The 19,258-nt window shown below is 41.0% G+C and overlaps 1 protein-coding gene across 5 annotated transcripts in view; it reads right to left on the bottom strand.

Annotated features, from left to right (window-relative positions):
* The window catches only part of DOCK11 (dedicator of cytokinesis 11), a 183,377-nt gene that overhangs the window by 91,436 nt on the left and 72,683 nt on the right, over positions 1–19,258 (bottom strand). For all 5 annotated transcript variants that reach the window (XM_044763097.2, XM_014860971.3, XM_070503277.1 and 2 more), the window contains 10 exons: positions 17,813–17,935; positions 16,257–16,339; positions 13,378–13,500; positions 13,121–13,197; positions 10,293–10,477; positions 10,136–10,201; positions 8,312–8,404; positions 6,137–6,260; positions 2,165–2,286; positions 1,564–1,650 (listed from right to left, as the gene is read on the bottom strand). In XM_044763097.2, the coding sequence (XP_044619032.1) occupies positions 1,564–1,650; positions 2,165–2,286; positions 6,137–6,260; positions 8,312–8,404; positions 10,136–10,201; positions 10,293–10,477; positions 13,121–13,197; positions 13,378–13,500; positions 16,257–16,339; positions 17,813–17,935 (1,083 nt within the window). The remainder of the gene's footprint in view (positions 1–1,563; positions 1,651–2,164; positions 2,287–6,136; positions 6,261–8,311; positions 8,405–10,135; positions 10,202–10,292; positions 10,478–13,120; positions 13,198–13,377; positions 13,501–16,256; positions 16,340–17,812; positions 17,936–19,258) is intronic.

The following is a 19,258-nucleotide window of genomic DNA, read 5'->3' as shown; positions in this document are numbered from 1 at the left end:
CATCTTGCAAACCTATTTATCTGGGTATTCTAATGCCCAGACTTGGCAACTGCAGCTACCAACATGTGTGTCCATGTCCCATAGTCCTCTTGACCATCACACAGAGCAGCAAGACCATCAAGAACCTAAGAAAACTGGGTAGGCCACACTTTACACCCAACTAGCCAAACACCCGTGTAATTCCTTTTTTGACTAGTGTAGTCTCTGAAGCCGGGCTGCTTTTACATTTTAACGAAATGAGCAGGAACCGAGGTCTGAACTGACAGGTGAAGGAAAGACAGCAGCAGGGAGTTACCAGAACAATAGTCTCAGGCATCCAGGGCCCCATTTACCACGGCACTTCACCGACAAGTGTCCAGCTGTCCTGTACAGAATCCACAGACACTATTTGGGGAACAGCATGGACTATATCAGGAATGGCAATAATAAAATTTGAGTTTTGACCTGTTTCTTCTAATTATTACCTATGTGACCTTGGGTAAATCATCTAACCTGACCGAGCCTCAGTCTCTTCATCTATAAAATGGTAAAGTGGGCAGGCAGAACTGAAAAGGACCTCGTAGGCCACACCAAGGAGCGTGATTTTTTCAAACTGTGCTTGAGGCTTCCTACAGACATCTGATTTCATGAGTGCTGAGGCTAAGAGTAAACTGCAGTAGCCATCCACGGTCCACTGACTTCAAATTTCTATGCTCAACTCCAGTCTTACCACGAGAAAAACAGCAGACAAATTCCAATAGAGGGGCATCCTACAAAAGACCAGTACTCCTGAAAACTGACAAGGTCCTCGAAAGCAATGGAAGTCTGAGAACTTGTAACAGCCAAGTAGAGCCTAAGGGGATGTGCCAACTAAACGTAACATGCTATCCTGGATAGGATCCCAGAACAGAGAAAGGGCAGTAACAGGTAAAAACTAAGGAAATCTGAATAAAGTACAGACCCTAGTTAATGACTATGTATCAATACTGGTTCATCAATTGTAACCAATGTGCCATACTAATCTAAGATGTTAATAATAGAGGAAACTAGGTATAGGGTATATGGGAACTCTCTGTAGTATCCTCACAATTTTCCTGTAAATCTAAAACTTTCAAAAACAGATTTATTTTTTAAAAAACTGGTAATAATTAGGGGTCAGCCCTGTGGCCTAGTGGTTAAGTTCAGCACGTTCTGCTTCGGTGGCCCAGGTTTGGATCCCTGGCATGGATCTACACTATTCGTCAGCCATGCTGTGGTGTCATCCCACATATAAAATAGAGGAGAACTGGCAACAGATATCAGGCTCAGGGCTAATCTTACTCAGAAAAAAAAAATGGTGATAATTAGCCTCCACATTCCTTTCAGAGTTTTGTGAGGCTCAAATCAGTTAATGGGAATAAAAGGAGTTTGTAATTTGAGAAGAATTACAAAATTTGAGTTATTATTATTAAGAATGATGTTATTACTAATGAGAAAGTCTGCCAGGCCACAACTTCGCTAAGGCAGTAGGAATCAAACAGTCTATTTTAATCAAGAAATATATTCGTGTATTAAAATTGACAAAATTCCAATGATGCAACTTACTTGAGTGTAAATGGTAGACTCTAGGTGGCTTTTAATCTTCAACAAAGGCTTTGCACCATCTACCCACTTAATGTCCACATTAGATTGCTGTGAACAGAAAATACAGACCTGAGCTTCTGTAACATAGTGATGGAGAGATGAGCAACATATAACACACACTTTTATGCATTTCAACATTTTTTTTCAAAAACAAGTGTGTTAGCCTCACACCTAGAGAATTATTGGAGAAAATAACCTGCCTTTAGAGTAAGTGTATCCTAAATCATTCCGAATTTCCAATCCCTTGCAGGCTGATATTTTCATAAATTACAATAAAAATGAATTGCTAAATAAGTGAATTGTTTTAAAAGATGTACAAAATCCGTGCACCCATTTTTAAAGTTATTATTAGAATCAACAGACATGAGGTTACTTTATCAAACTGTTATAAATGTTTCTGAACACTCATTTTCTATACTTGCCTTTGTGGGGGACCAGCACCAGTCCTCAGTCCACACTTTGAGTAGCTATCAACTAGGCCAAACTATCAACGAGGCCAACAGAATTCTACCTTCTAAACATTTAACCATGATTACTTCAACAAATGCTGATATTTTCCTACCCTTCTTGATTCTGCATCATTCAGATTCAAGTAGCCTGGGGGAAGATTGGCTGAAACTGGCAGCTGCTGCTCAAATGTGATGATTCTACCATCCTTCAGCAAAGGTACCCAGGCAAAGCCAACTGCCAAGACAATAATCAACCATGAGAAATGAAATCACAAATGCAATTAGCTACATAAATGTCCGACTGCTGGGGAGAAGGGTGGTGAAGTTTCTGGAGGTCTGCACGTGGGAGGCCAGGTGTTGGGTGACTGGGGAAGAGCAATGAGTTTGGATCGCTTCCTATCCCAGCCTGGCTACTAGCAAGTTATTTATTCTGTTTCCTTGACTATAAAAACGGGAACACCACCACAGTCTTTCCCATCTAACAGAGTTATCGAGAGATCAAAGTGAGACAATACATGAAAACAATTTAAAGCTTTAAAAGTGCATCAACCTTACTTTCTTTCCACTTCGGGAGATAATTTTTGGTAGACTTGTTTTTTTAAAGATTCAGATCTCTCTCATTCATCCTAAGAGTGCAGAGTCTCATATCCGAGACTATCTCAGACAGCAATCACCGTGTTCCAAAATTTCTTATGGCAACCTTAGGGTAAGGGACTATGGAAGATTAAGGTCATGAGTCAAGGTTACATTCCATATTTATACGGGGCAGTATTTAGTTAGGCAGTTTTCCTGATTACAGAAGGAAGAGGTGCAGTAGGAGAATGCAGCCAGGACAGAATGTTTACAACCTGAATCCACTGAGAGGTTTTCTCCAGTCTCTACGTTTCTTAATAGCTCTACCCAAAAGAGCCCCTTGGCTTTCTATTAGAAAACTCGTCATGTTCCAGCTGAAAAAGCCAGAGCCGTCTGTGTGGCTCAAGTTGAGCAGTGTCAGTATTTCCATTATAGAGATTACTCTGGGCTTTAAGTGTTTATAGCTCAGCTGTAAAAAAGCTTGCCCTGGACTGAGTTTTGGCATATGAGAGAGGCTGTTGGCTGGAGAGCACTTTTTAAAGCCACTGCTTTCTGATTCTTTAAAATTCTTTGCGTGAGTGTGTGCATATGCGTGTGTTTATACTGCGAACACAGAAGTCAACACAAATCTGGTTAGAATGTTTTCATTCACGTGTTTAATTTGGCAAATGCTTTAATTCTTAAAAGAAGACTAATATGTTGCTTTCTCCAAGTAGACTAAATGACTTTCTCAAACTCCAAAACACGCCTGAAGGGCATCTTTACTAGCACAACTTCAGGAATGGTTTACCCAGAGCTCCCCTTTTATGAAAAGCAGGGGAAAGTAACATGAGCAGAAGAACCATTCAAAAGGACTCTGTCAAAGTAGTTAAACTGAAAATCAGACAAATGACAAAAGGTTTCCAGTCCAGAAAATAAGAAAATGTATGTCTTTTTCTTAGGTAACATTTTTTCCTCATAGAAATTTTTTTTTTTAAAGATTTTATTTTTTTCCTTTTTCTCCCCAAAGCGCCCCGGTACATAGTCGTATATTCTTCGTTGTGGGTCCTTCTAGTTGTGGCATGTGGGACGCCACCTCAGCATGGTTTGATGAGCGGTGCCATGTCCACGCCCAGGATTCGAACCAACGAAACACTGGGCCGCCTGCAGCGGAGCGCGCGAACTTAACCACTCGGCCACGGGGCCAGACCCTTCCTCATAGAAATTTTTATTGAGATATAATTTAGATACTACACAATTCATCTATTTCAAGTATACAATTCAGTGGTTTTTGGAGCTGTGCATCCACTGCCACTATCTAATTCCAGAATGTTTTCATCACCCCAAAAAGAAACTCCATACCCCTTAGAAGTCATCGGGAGTGACAACCCCGTCCCTGACAACCACTAATCTACTTTCTGTCTCTGGCATTGCTTAGGCCAACATTTTTGCTCTGGGAATTAATCCGAGCATGGCCAAGGGTGTCTCTCAGTCAACACTCACACAGAACACTTGGAAGCTATAAAGGTACAAAGTCAAACACGCACCATCTGGCTCAAAGGTGTGAAGCCACTTAAAGGATGAGCAGTTAAAAGTGATGAGTGGCACAAAGAATAAGCATCTCATGGTCCGCTGAGCATCTTGCCCACTTCTGTCTAGGATGTGGGTAAGGAAATAGGAATTTGTCTTCCAGGAGGTGCACTCTCATGGGTTCTCATTGTTCTGCCTGATTTCCTCTCAACCTCAAGGTCCCTGCCCTGAACTGCAGTTTCGAGAGGGATAGAGAACAGGACCACACTACCCACAATTCTGCTACTTGGCAATACCTTCTTTCCAGTTTTGAAACTTCAGTGCTAAACTTAAATCATCCCTCTAGCAGCCCATCATTTGTCAGGGCCAATATATCCTTCTCCTGAGATTCCCTTTTTCTCCATCCCCCTGCTACTGCCATAGTGTGGAGCCCTTTGTTTCCTGACTTTTGAAATAGCCCCCTAACTGGTGTTTCTCCCTCCCTTCCTTCCTGCTCCAACTCACCTCACCCATTATATTGCTGCCTGATTGGATTTCCTGCAAAACCGCTGTTACTGGTGTTTATAACCCTTCAAAATTTCCTTATTGGTGATAGAAGAAAATCAAATCCACAGCCTGGCATTACAGGCTTTCTATGATCTGCCGCCTGCTTTTCAACCTGACATTCTATGATCCCTCTCTCCCAGCACCCCGTGTTTTGGTCATATTCAACGACTTGGGGTTCCCTGTCTATACCCCTCAACACTCTGCCTCTGTACCAGCTGCTCCTTTCTCCTGGAATCCTCCACCTTCCCGCCATCGTTGCATTATCAAACTCTACCGTGCCCTTTAAGACCTCCCCCCTAACACCATCTCCTCCTGGAAGCCTTCCCTGACTCCCGGCCACTTGTCCCTCTACCAGCTGAAGTAACAACTCGCTCTACTCTGAGCTCACCGTGCCGCTTTCTTGGTAACTGCTACCTTCTGTCTTGTATTATCGTTGTCTCCATAGGTCTCATTTCCCTACTAGATCATCTGCTCACTTAAGATGAGATCTATGTTTGATTCTCCACTGTATTCTCCATGGTACCTACTATAATATCCCGTACATAATAAATATGCAGACATATTTGCTGAATGAATGAATAAATGAATGAATTTAACATTGATCCAGGCTAGCTTGGATCTGAATCCCAGGGCACGCTGACATTTATAGTGTGTGTGACAGGCCATATTCACAGGGCCTTCCACATTCTTCTAAGGATGCTTCCCACTGGTTTACCTAAAGCCCTGCTGAATGAGACCAGGACTGGGGCTTCACTACCAAAGCTTATTCAAGTTTGTGAAATCTGTTCTCTTCTCACTAGAACCAGGCGGCCCCCAATCTCCCTCAGGCTCGAAAACGCCCCCGGCTCTGGGCTCACTTCCTTCTTCCTAGTGAGCAGAACTGGAAAATTCTGGTTGCTGTGTCAGTCTATATAAAAGAAATAACAAAAATACTGCATCGCAATATGTGTTTTTCTCTGAGAAGGGCAATATTACTATATGTTGCTTACAGTAGTCCAAGGGCACTGGCCAGTATTTAGACATGACATCTGGTAGAAATGATGATGAAATGAACATATAACTCATCTTTTACCAATGAACTTTTTAACTTAGAAAAGTACTTTTTGGGGGCCGGCCCTGTGGCCGAGTGGTTGGGTTCGCACGCTGCGCTTCAGCAGCCCAGGGTTCGGATCCTGGGCGCGGACATGGTACCACTCAGTGGGCCGCATGGAGGCGGCGTCCCACATGCCACAACTAGAAGGACCCACAGCTAGAGTGTACAGCTGTGTGCTGGGGGGATGTGGGGAGAAAAAGGCAGGGGGCAAAAAAAAAAGGAAGATTGGCAACGAAAAAAAAAAAAAGAAATGTACTTTTTGATGAGGGGAAGAAGTGGCCTGTAGCTTGATAAAAAGAGGTTAAATCCTAGATAACACCATTTTAACCAGCCACAGAGACAGACATTTCAAGAGCACACATACCTGGAGTCTCGACTGTGTCCTGCTTTTTGGTTGTTCCCTTTGTGCTAATTTCACAACTTACATGATAAAAAGTGAAAAGCAAATGATGCTTATGATGCAGGTGAATGGGAAGCTCAATTTTAATCTGAAATGAGAGCAAAATCACACATAGCATTTTGTTTTAATTGTCAAGCTGGACAGGCACCCCTATGGTTCAGATTCATCATACTTTCCCAATGACATACTTAGTGGTCAAATAATAGATATCATTTAAATATCTTCCAAATGCTTTTCTGGTCAGTCTCAGTTTGACAACAACATTCTCCTGGGTTGTGAGGGGTGATTTATTACTTTTGCTGGAGAGACCAGTGGATTCCCCTGGATTCAACTTTGCAGCAGGATTTTCTAAAACATTGGATCAAAATCACATCCTCACAGCCCAAGGATACTAGGTGACTCAATCTGAGGCAGTGAATGCAATCTATCTACAATGTGCACTGAATTTGAAAGGCTACTGTTTTCTAAGTCATTGCCCTCTCCTTTGCATGAAAAAAAAATTAAGCCTTTACAAATAAATGTGCAAAAGGTCACTATGGTATTATAGCATTCACATGTAAGTTTCTTTAGAAGACACAACTTTACTCTTGAATGCACAAATAAAAATTGTCACCCCAACACATGAATTTAATCCTAAAAATTAATACTTCCATATAAGCATGTCAAATAATTTTCTAATCAGAACCCAAGTGAATGTTTGTATTGCCTCCTGGAAGTATGTAAGAGACAAATTATAGATTTATAATGAGTCCTGAAGTATGTAGGAGACAAATTACAGATTTAGTTGATTTAACACATATGCAGGTACCTGCACAGAAACACATGCAAATACACACACGCCCCACTCACGCTCCTGGTCAATATATAGTGAATGATTGAAAAGCCTGTCTAATTCTGGCATCCTAAAGATAATGTGGATTACTTACTACATGACTAAGTTTTCTTTAGTGACTGGCATTGGTTATACAGGAGGACATATTAAACAGCCTGGTGATGGACATCTGGCCTAATTATCTTTCACATACGGTATGGTTTTGGGGTTATATCTAATTTCTGTTGTAGGTATATTTCATCATGGAGCATGCTTATTCACAGCATCCAGACCATCTGGGTATCTAATGCTCTGCTGCACATAAATATGGGCATACTCTCTCCCTGGGCAGCAAAATCGCAAGGCACCACCTCCCCATCCCCCACACAACTAGGGGCACTGGATTGAGAAAGCAATGCGCAAGGCCTAAGGCTGGGGTATAAGGCCTTCATGTAACAGTACGTGGACCTGGGGAAATCGTGACAGCAGGGGGATGGTTTCAGACAAAGCCAAGATTGGAGAAATGAGGCCTGAGAAACAGAAACAGCAGAGCTTCTGGCCTGGGCTGCACATCCAGGTTCCACGGAGACAGGTGGGAATCAAAAGTAGTCTGCAGATTTGGATAAGCCAGATACGTACAGACTAGAAGAGGCTGCGACAGAGACACTAAGAGAGACACTGGGAAGTACACAGAGACGTAGAGATAGAGAAGTGGGAAGAAGGAAAAAGAGGCAGAGACAGGGTCAGAAACGTAGACCGAGAAAGGGAGCATAGAGACCAGGAGAACAGCCCAGTCCTCTTTGTCCACGTTTCACCAAGGCATTTACTGTAGCCAGTGGGATTCTAGCGGCCCAGCTGTGCTGCTGTGTCTCTCGAAGCACTTCGCTTACAAACAGGCTGCACCCTCTCTGTAAGCGTAAGGCTGTGGAACCACAAGAAGCAAAGGGCTAGGAGGGCCTTCAGAAAATCTCTTCTGCATTTCTTACTTTAAGGTTGAGGAAATGGAGACTCAGAAAGGGGAAGTGACTTGCTGAATAAGGTCAGAGAGTCAGTTGTTGTCAAAGCCGGGGCTAGAATCCTAGGTTCAGCCTGGGGTCTGTTTCCCACATGGTTATCTCACACCAGAGCCCCTTTAATTTGTGGGCAAATCTTCCACTGCCATGAAAGGGCACCAAGCAGGCAGTGGCCCTTTGTTCTAACGTGACATTTTCTATTTTCACGGAACAAAACATTCAGGGATTGAAAGTGCAGATAAAATGATGGAAATGCCTCAAAGAGAGAAAGAAGAGCAACCACTGCATTTGATCAATGTCAGAATGTGTTTTTACCTCATCATAGAACTCTGGATTCTGGTTGTGATGCGAGACAACAGCATAAGCATTTGTGGTAAAAACAGGCCCTGCAGGTTTTCCATAAATACACTGCAAAAGAAGGAAACAGAGTCACCACTCTCAACGCAGGTCGTTCAACATGATGCTATGGAACCACATAGAGTTAGAGGCATCTGTGAGCACAGGGTCATGGCCAAGCTCAGCCGGCTCTCACCATGAGCCTGTAAATTCTGAATCATTTACACTCCAGACACCCCCAGACATCGCCTAACTTGGCTGCACGGTTGCTTCTGAATTTCCATCACAAAGAAATGCAATTTCAAACCAGTTGACAGTAAGAAGCTGAACGCTTCTAAGCATTTGGAAGGGAAAACCCTCTCCAACCAGTCCTGTAAAGCCTACTTCTCTCATGCTATTCGCATTTTTTAATATGAGAAGCTCCCCTCAGTCGGCAACATTTGCTATATGCTCATTGTGCAGTGGGCAAGAAGAGGAGTTAAAACAAACCAGCCAACCAGCAGACACATTCCCAGCGTAAAATAATTAAAAATTGAAAGTCCATTAAGCCACAGACAAGCTTACTGTTCTCTCACTTTATGAGCCACATTTTAAGAGTCACTGGCTTTCTGTTATACCAATAAAATAAAGGTAAGCCTTTCTATGGTTCCATGGAAAGATCTGATTTTGTTTCTAGTGTGAGTTTTTCACTTCCAGAGGCCTAATAAGCTACAGGATGAATACGGAGTCAGCTGCCAAGGTACCAATTGCCTCTCTCGGTTACTTGAGAGCCAGCCTCTAGGCCAGCTGAGAAATGAAACTGAGACGCCATGTGAGCGCACAGCCAACTCTCCTTAAAGATGGTTCTGAAGGCAGTTTGCAGGAACTGCTGAGAGGTAACCCAAGAATCTTTAAGTATACAAAAGGATATCGCATAGGGAAGAAGGAACAGTTATTCTCATCGCCGCTAAAGGGAGAATCAGAGAAAATATACCTAATTTGAGCCAGCTAATCCTTAACTTAGTTTTCTCCGTGGGAAAAAAAAATCTCTTTTCAAAGGTAGGGGCTATTCCACATTCAATGACTTGGTCAAGGGCATTGCAGCCTCTTTCCCTAGGTGGTTTGAGGAGAAGACCAGCCATCCATCTGTCTGATTTAGGCTCAAGCTAGAGAAGTGGGGAGCAAGATAAACACTGTGTGATGGCTAGATGTTCTGACTTCTCTTTCAGGCCTCTGATTAATGGGCTAAAGAGCAAAAGTAAAAACCAGCTATAAAGAGTGAAAACGTAAACACACTATGAAGTGACAGGTATTTAAGGATTGCTGTATCAGCTAATACTGAGCTTCTGCTTTTCATAGATCATTAATCCAAGATTGGAGGCACCATTTGGCCAGTCACAGAGCACAAGTCATATCTCAGATCAAAGCAGTCATGCTGTGCTTCTGTCAGCTCAAAGCCCATTTAGGGTTCAAGGAGAAAGAAGTTTATACTCCCCTGATGGTACCATTCTAAACCATCAGGCCACAGGAGAAAATGACCTTGTGACTGGGCAGTGGAGCAATGCAATGAAAGTGGAGCAAAGGCAAAAATCTGGTATATGAAAACCTACCCATTTTTACAGCTATATATGCTCCTATGTCATTTTGTTATTTCTTAATATTTAATTCTTAATGTGTAAGAGTAGAAAAGACAATATTACATTTATCGCTTTGGTACATTTTATTTTTGACATTTAAACAAATTAAACTAAGTGTAGGAAACTGTCAAGTACCAAAATGTCTCTCTCTGCTAAAAATGCATGCTTATGAATGTCATAAACAAACCTTTAGAGCGCTAGCATCACTTTCATCTGAATCCCGGAATTCCAAACAGACCGCAATGTTCCTCGCCTAAAATGATTAATCATTCAATATGAATCTCAAAATGAGAAGATTATAAATAACATTTTATACTCCAAAATGTATAGTTTACGCTGTTTACCTTGGCAAATGTTTTCTGGCTATCATATTTTAATTGCAAGGGATATACATACAGATGGTTTTTGTAAATAGTAAATGGATAACAATATTTTGTCACTTCTGGAACAAACTCTTCAATCTCCACAGTAATATTTTGACAATTCTTTTCAAAAGGCTTCAAGGGCACATACGAAGAAGTAATACAATCTACAGCAGAAAAGAAAACAGGCAAAGATAATACAATTTAACAATCATGAACACATTCCTGCATTTATAAAAATATACATGGATTGTGTTCTCAAAGAGTGACTTAACAAACAGAATTCTTAGTGACTGACAGTAAGTCATACAACTACTTTAAGAACCCAAAAGGACAAGATGGAGTAGCCCGATGCCGATTTTAGTGGACCCCTTTAAACCAGACGTGGATTCCTATTTCATTCCCACTGTAGAGTCGACTGATTTGCCAAATATAACACATCATAATTTTGACAAATTTAAACTCTGCAAAGAAATCCATTACATTTTTCCTCCTGTGGCTGCAATTTAGCTTTCACTGCAAGTTTTTATTGGTATCAGGGAAATAACAGCAAATTTATGCCTCCAATTAGCTCGTGGCTAGTCACTTTGAAACAGTTAACTTGGTGCAGGTGCAAATTTTCACCTAAGAAATAATGGAAGCCTTTTGAAACTACAGATCTCATGACGTGTTACCAATAATAAATTCAATACTCCTGAACATGAAAAACACAAAGTCTCTGAATAGTGTAGAACCAGATGTTATTGAAGTAGCCACTGTAGTAAAGGTTATTCATCTACTTAAGGGGCTCTAAGACTGCTTGTCCTTGCTACAGAGCCACACCGATGGAGAAGGAAGACAAAGGGAGAGTCGGATCTGAGGACACAGTATTTTTTGTTGGGTTTGGTTTTCTCTGATTAATACAGTGATACTGATAATAAGACATCTGGAGGTGCAGAGTAAAAGGTACACAGAAACAAGTGATCATTCCACTGCCCAGAGATAACTACCATTAATATTCTGGCATATTTTCTTCTAGTCTCCTCTCTCTGTCTGTTTTATATAATAATACAAAAATCCCACTGTATACATAGAACTTTATCCTGGGTGGGGTTTTGGCATTTTAATTGATCTCTTATTCCATGAACTCTTTATAAACATCCTTTTTCATAGCTGCATAAAGTTTCATGGTAGCAGTGTATTATAACTGCCTTAACCAGTCTGACAGTGTTGGACTCTTTGGTTGTTTCCAATTTTCCCCCAATATAAACAAGACGGCAAAGAACATCTTTATGCATAAACTCCTGACTACATTTCATATTATTTCTTTAGGATAAGAATAATCCACTGTACCCTTAGATGTTTTAAAATGCAAATTGCCAGTCCTCTGCTTACAATGCTTTAGTGACCGCTTATTGCACTCAGAATAGAATCAAATCTTTTAAGGAGTTAGCATGGTCTATACAATTCCCTGCATGGTGCAATCCTTCTGCTTCTCCTACTTCATCTCCGACCTCCCTTGTTCCCATCACACACTACACTAGAGCCACACTGGCTTCCTTTCCATTCATACAAACCAAGTTTTCTCCCACCTCAAGGTCTTCACATATGTGATGCCTTCAGTGTGGAATGTACAGTCCCAACCATCACATGCTGGTTGGGCCACATGGTGGGCCTTCCTTGGCCACCTTTTTTAAAGCAGCCTATCCCAATCACAGACTGAAAATTACTCGTCTATTTGTTTTCTTGTTTATTGTCTGTCACTCCTTCTATATTTTAATCTCCATAATTTTAAAGCACCTAGTAGTTACTCAATAAATGTTTACTCAATAAATGGTATTCAGTGAATAAATGGATAGATAGAATGTCAGAATTGGAATGCCTTAGTTATGGACATCTATGGATATCTATTGCTAACTTGTACTCTTACTCATGACAGGTGATGGTGTCTGGCCAAAACCTAGCCAGCATTAGACAGTTTCATTTTAAACACTTTTGTAAATTTGATAGATGAGCAAAAGCATCTTTGCTGTCTTAATTTGTATTAGTGGAATTATTACTGAGATTGAAGATTTTTCAAATATTTACTAGCCATTTCATTTTATTTCCTGCAAAGTGTCTTTTGTGTCTTCTATTTTTCTCCTGGGTTCTTAGATTCTTGTCTTTAGACAAGAAAAGAAATTCTCCTCCTTTTTCATCCCTTAGTTGATCAAACTTATCGAAAGCAAAAGGCAGCAGAAACTGACTCACATAATCATATATCATATATGAAACAGCATCTGATAAAATCAACTTAACTCACTTCCTAATCTGTAAGCATTCACCTTGTGTACTGGGTTGAATAGTGTGCCCCCAAAATTCATGTCCACTGGAACCTCAGAATGTGACCTTATTTGGAAATAGGATCTTTGCAGATGTAATTAGTTAAGATGAGGTCATACTGGATTAGAGTGGGCCCGAAATCCAACGACTGGTGCTCTTAGAAGAAGGCCATGTGAGGACACAGGCAGAGATCAGAATGATGCAGCTCCAAACCAAGGGCTGCCAAGGATAGCCAGGAGCCAGCAGAAGCTAGAAGAGGCAAGGAATGACTCCTCTTAGAGGCTTCAGAGGGAGCAGAGCCTTGCCGACACCTCTATTTTGACTTCTAGCCTCCAGAACCACAAGAGGAGAAATTTCTGTCATCTTAAGCCAATCAGTTCATAATACTTTCTAAAAGAAGCCCTAGGAAACTAATATGCCATATGAACCTCAAGAAAAATATTGAAAAGAAAAAAAACTAAGATTCACACATGGCCCTTAAGGTTTATTTGCAATACATGAATTCTTACTTGATAAATCCACAGGAACGCATTCTACTGTAATGTTTAGCTGCCCAGGAATAATCTGCAATTTGGTCTTCTCTGGCCTGGGTGGAAAATAAGAATATTTTATTTTAACAATTATGATTACTAAACACATTGATTACCCTATATTCAAACTTAAAATTTTAAGTATTCAGTTTCTCCCATATATGACTCATTCATCATTTTAAGAAATTATAACTCGTCTATTATATAGATTAACTGAAGTAATTCCACACACTTACTTCTTGTATTCTGAGAGCAACTTGAGAATGTCTTCATTTGAAAGCTTGCTACTGTCTTGTTTATACAAGGGAGAGAATCTCCCGTCGAGATCCAGGGAGCCTTGATTATCTTTGAAAATGGGTCTAAAACAGCAACAGAAGGTTTTCTCTTAAAATCTTTATAAATTAAGATAAAATTAGTGCTGGTGGGAATATAAAATGGTGAAACTACTTTGGAAAATAGTTTGGCAGTTTCTCATGAAGTGAAGCATACATCTACCCTATGACCCTGCAATTCCATCCCCAGACATCTGTCCACATGCTCCATGAATGTGGAGAGCAAATTTATTTGTTGTACCCCCAAACTGGAAAAAACCCAGATATTCATCAACAAGTGAGTGGATAAATACGCTGTGGTATGTTCATCCAAGGGAACACAGAACTCAAAATGAACAACTCATATATACATAATATGGATGAAACTCAGAAAGAGGCTGAGCACAAGAAACCAAATGCAAGAGAAGATACTGCACGATTCCATTTACATGAAGGTCTAGAACAGATATGTCATCTATCGTGACAACAATCAGATTCGTGATTGCCCAGGTGGGGATGGGATGCCAACTGGACAGGGATGTAAGGAAACTTTCTGGAGTGAGAGACGTGTTCTCTATCTTGGCTGAGGTGGTAGTTACGTGACTGTACACAATCACGAAAATTCATCAAGTTGGACATATAAAATGTGTGCATTTTAATCGAAGGTAAAGTATATTTCAATAAAATTCATAAAAATTAAATCAGATCTTTAAGATCAATTTATATAGAGAGTTCACAATATGTATGTAAACTTTCCAATATGAATTTGAATTATTCCCTCCCCCTCCCCTTGTCCCAACTTTAAGCAGCTATTTTACTGCTAAAATGGAAGTAATGTATAAGTACCCAAGACACTGGAAGCAGCTACAGCCAGAAACAGAATCCCCCTGGCAGAGCCTCTGAAGATGTGGTTATAGGCATTAAGCATTGTTCCTACTTCTAAGCATACCTCCTTTATTTTCAGTAAACAGGGGTTTATACATCTTTTAAGTACCCCAGCCAAGCCTTTAGAGTTGAGTTCCTGTTACCGCTGACGACCAAAACAATTCAGGAAGGAAAAAAATAGCATAATTCCTCACAAGAACTGAGGATCAAAGCTTCTAACTTTGAAGATTTTAAAATTAATTTTTCTACTGGCAAAACAGCGGCAAGCCCCTATTGCTGTGGCCCGATGGGGAGGTTGCGTGCGCAGTGGCCTAGGGAGGCTCTGAAGCCAGGTGCTGTGGGTTCTGATCTCTGTTCGCCCACATGCTGAGTGAATTTGGACAAGGATTTTTTTTTTTTTTTTTTTACTTCTGTGCTAGATGGGGAAAATAGTACCCACCTCTTAAGAAAGTACACATTAACCACCTAGACCACTGCCTTGTACAGAGTCAGCACTTGGTAACTATAAATAATAATAACAGCAGCAGCAACAGCAGTAATTGACTTTCCAGGCTGGAGCATCACTAAGGATGCTTATATTTACAAGCCACATTTCACCTTCCATAATGCCTAAATATACCAACCTCCGTTACTCTTTGCATTTCACCTAAGCTTGGCTATCATTTTTCACCAGTCTGCAAAACAAGGACAATGTGCCCTTTCATCTACCAACATACAATGCATTTTGAGACCTTCCAAAAAGTGAAGTGATTATAAATAGTGACAGAAGGGTTAATTAACTCAGAATCTCCTACCCTTATGCTATTCCCCAGCACCCATGGAACATAATTGATTGAATTATTCAGAACACGGTGCCCTTTCCCCAGAAGTTCCAGTGAGCTGTACAGGCTGTACCACAAACAAGCCAGTGAACCTGTACTTCAAAGGGGACCTAAGCAAGAGACACATTTTAAGTCAGCACTGTATGTAGGCTTGCAAGATTTGGGAAAAAACTCATGTAACCTACCATAAGATATGCGGTATAGATAACATGCTCCCAAATACACTACCCAGGAAGGGTTTGCTGAATTGCTCATCAGGAAGCAAGAAAATCTATTAATTAGTGACACACTTGCACTTAACAACTGCCTTCTTTGCCTTCTGATTTTTAGTATGTTTTCCAGAATTAATCCATGATACTTTTTCAAAGCATAAACCCAGGCAACTCTGAAAGAGTGGGCATATTGTACAGAATTCACTACAATTTCTGGCTTTCTGGAAAAAAGTTCCACCACTTTAGCATATAAGCTCTCCTTTAAAGGATAATAAGATTAAGGGGTGTCAGTCAGATCAGGAACCCAAGCCAAAGAAAATTTCCCTGAAGCAAGACATGTGAAGAAATAAAAGAGTCTTTGATGCACAGCAAACTCTAAGAGAAAGAATTCTTATATCCTGTTATCGACTGAATGTTTGTGTCCCCCACCCAAAGTTCATATGTTGAAACCTAACCCCCAAGGTGACAATATTAGTAGGCGGGGCCTTTGGGAGGTGGTTAGGTCAGGAGGGTGGAGCCCTCATGAATGGGATGAGCACCCTCACAAAAGGTCAGAGAACTAACCGGCCTTCTTTCCATTATGTGAGGAGACAAGGAAAAGTCAGTGGTCTGCAACCTGGAAGAGAGTCCTCACCAGAACCCAACCATGCTGGCACCCTGATCTTGGACTTCTAGCCTCAAGAATTCTGAGAAATAAATATTTGTGGTTTAAGCCACCCGGTCTATGGTAATTTGTTATAGCAGTGCCAACTAAGACACATCCCAGGTGTCCCAAGATATAACTGGCTTGTGAGAAACAGACTGCTGAATGCTGCTGGCAAGGACAAGAGCCATCAACTTCACATACAAGCGTGAATAGAAGCGTCAGGATTATATTTGTACAAACCTGGCAGCCCAAGCAAAGGGCATTCGGTATTGTCCAAGGCGACTACACACCTGCTTAGCCGTCCTGTGCACCTTCTGGGCCGTCTAAGGTCAGAAAGAAGAAGATAGGCTCACATTTCTTCCAACTACCAGGGACTCACCCAGAAAAATAATTTCCCCAACGTAGTGATATAAAACACCAAAATCTATTAAAACAATATAGAGAGAAAACTTCAAATAAAACACAACATACATCAGCTACCCACTTCCCAAGACCAAAGTATTTCTTAAAGGTTTTGTGTTTTCTCATTAACAGAGTCTTCATCAAGATATCAGAAGACAGACAAAACAGATGTACGGCACGTTTTGCACCAAAGCTCTCTACTGAGAAAATTTTAAGCAGTTTTAATGTGTATTCCATTTCACACATGAGCAGGCAGACACTTCTCATTCTTTGGAGAAGTTTGCTCTGGATACAGATGACCTTTTTCCTCCCAAGACAAAAGCCAGGTGATGGAGAGTCAATGCAATCAGTTTAGCGAGGGCAGGAGCTGCTGTTTGCACAGGCGCTGGGAGATGACAACGGAGATTAACCGCCTATAGAGCCTAAACGGGCTGTGAAACGCTGGCTGGATGCTTATCCCTAGGGATACAGAATGCTAAAGGCTTTTATCTACATTGTTGAGACTTTTCCCCCCCCACAAATTAGTCACGTGTCTCCTCAGCATCTTCCACTTAATAAGCACTACTTGGATACAGCACTAAATGCCACATACAACAAATTGACTCTTCATAAATACTCAGCAGCGGGAGCGCAGCTAATGAACTGTGCCACAAACGCTTCCCCTCTCTGGGTAGCAGTTTTCTCATTTATAAAATGAGAGGATAGGATTAGGTCAATAATTTCCAAAAGTTTGGATTTCATGATCCAGAAATTTGGATGATTATAAGGGTTGCCGACTTTCACTGTTGCCCTTTAAAGACATTTAACATGAAAAACAATCCCTATCATGTAATATGCCTACATTTCATGAAAGATAGGTGTAACATTTAAAAAGTAGGAAGGGCAAAAATCTCAAAATAAAGGACAGCCCTCCAAATTGCTACATTTAGCTTCATGAATCACTCACTCTCTCTGTCTCACTTCTCTCATTTCATCACACACAGGAGTGAATTTGAGTACAGACTGGCATTTGGGAACCAGAGGACTGGATCAACTTCACCCCCCCCAGCTCTGACATTCTAGCGCTGTATGTACGGCTGCGAGTGAAAAACAGTAGCTTTTGCCAACAATACGGTCTCAATGAACAGGTGTTGCCTAAAAGCCTTTAGCTCTTATTTTGACAAGCAAGCAGAAACCAGATTGTCATGTAAACAGAACATAAATGAAAAGGGAAAAAAGTCATGTTCAAGCTTTAGCACGCTTACTCACATAGTATACAATATTTTCAGAACATACTGCACGCTGAGAGAATAAGGGGTTTTTTTTGAGGCTTAATTAACAATACCATTTAAAATATCAGGAAAAGGTAAATTCCACATTAAGTTGAAGCGTTCACAAACAATTCCTACAAATACCTTTGCGGGGTCTGAATTTTTGATGTAGGGCTCTGCACAGTGCGCAATGTTTCCCTGGAGTACCTTTTCAATTCTTGCAACTAGAAACATTTCAGGATGTGGATTTGTCACTGAGAAAATGCCCTGGAAAAAATTACTTCCATCAGACTTTGTAATGTAACCTCATACACGCAGTTATTTGGTTAATGATTCCTAGTAGTGTGTTTAGCATAGAATGCTGATATTCAACATGGCAGCATGTCCAGGACCCTGGAAATAGACAGCATTTCCTTTCATACAGTTTTCAAAGCTCCTGACGCTCCTTTCAAAACGGATTTTCTATTTTGTCACCAACTTCACATCTTTTAATCCCCAAAGTGCAGGTGTCACCATCGCTCCTTAGCGTCTTGTGTTTGGTTGTGTCTGCAAGGCGCATTCTTAGATCTAATTAATACAGTGCATATTGTTTGGTTTATTTGGCATGTGCTAAAATAGTGTGCATTTCTCAAGAAGAATTGGATATGCATTTTTAACTGTAGCTGCATGAAACTGCAAAGCAATTCACTCACAATTAATACTAATTGCAGCTAAGAGGAACAAAATACTTCATTGTTTTGTGTAACAAAAACTAAATCGCCCTACAGAGAACATTCCTTTGTTGCAGTTAAAGAGCCCTGGTGCTTTCAATAAGGATAAAGGTAGGGAACAGAGGACCCCAAACTTGTTTTGTTCCCATATGCTTTATTTCAGGGTACTAATGTGCATGGAGCCAAGGTTGCATGAGTTCTCTCTGAATGCATGCGGAACAACCACGTCATCCCCCGTCCAGTTCAGCTCCTTCCGAATAGAATATCTTTCAAGAGCCTCCTAGTTGGTTAGGTCTGTTGTTTAAAGGAGCCCCACACAAATGAATTCAAGTGGAAAAATCCGTCACTGGGACTCTACCAAGTTTTATTTTTCTACTTGGTATATTACCAACTGCGATAAGATAGTGCATTCCAGGTTTCAAAGCATTTCAGACACATTATCTCATCGGTGCCAGATAGAGCCCTCGGAGGTAGACAGGGCAGAAGAGAAAACTGAGTGTAAGATGCTAAGAATCCTTACCAAGTCCACTGACTTGCAAGGATCCCAAGGAACGCCTGATTGACATTTGAATTCCCAAGCAGCAAGCATGGAACAACGTGCTTAAAAACTGCTCGGGAGGCCAATTTTCTGGGTTCAAATTCTGGCTCCACCATTTATGGGTTTACATAGGTCATGTCCTCTCTACGACTCTGATTTCTCACCTGTGAAATGAGGATGATGATAGTAATAGCTATTTCATAAACTTCTTGCACAGATTAAATGAAGTAAAGCACATTAGGTACCTGGTTATTCCTAGAGTGGCCCAAAGAAGCTCAAGGCCACAGAACTTGATATGTGGCACTGCCAGGAGCACGCTGCTCAAGCTGGGAGATGCGGCTG

The sequence above is a fragment of the Equus asinus genome, chromosome X (genome assembly GCF_041296235.1).
Source record: "Equus asinus isolate D_3611 breed Donkey chromosome X, EquAss-T2T_v2, whole genome shotgun sequence".
NCBI lineage: Eukaryota > Metazoa > Chordata > Mammalia > Perissodactyla > Equidae > Equus > Equus asinus.
This window is presented reverse-complemented; position numbering and strand designations above follow the sequence as displayed.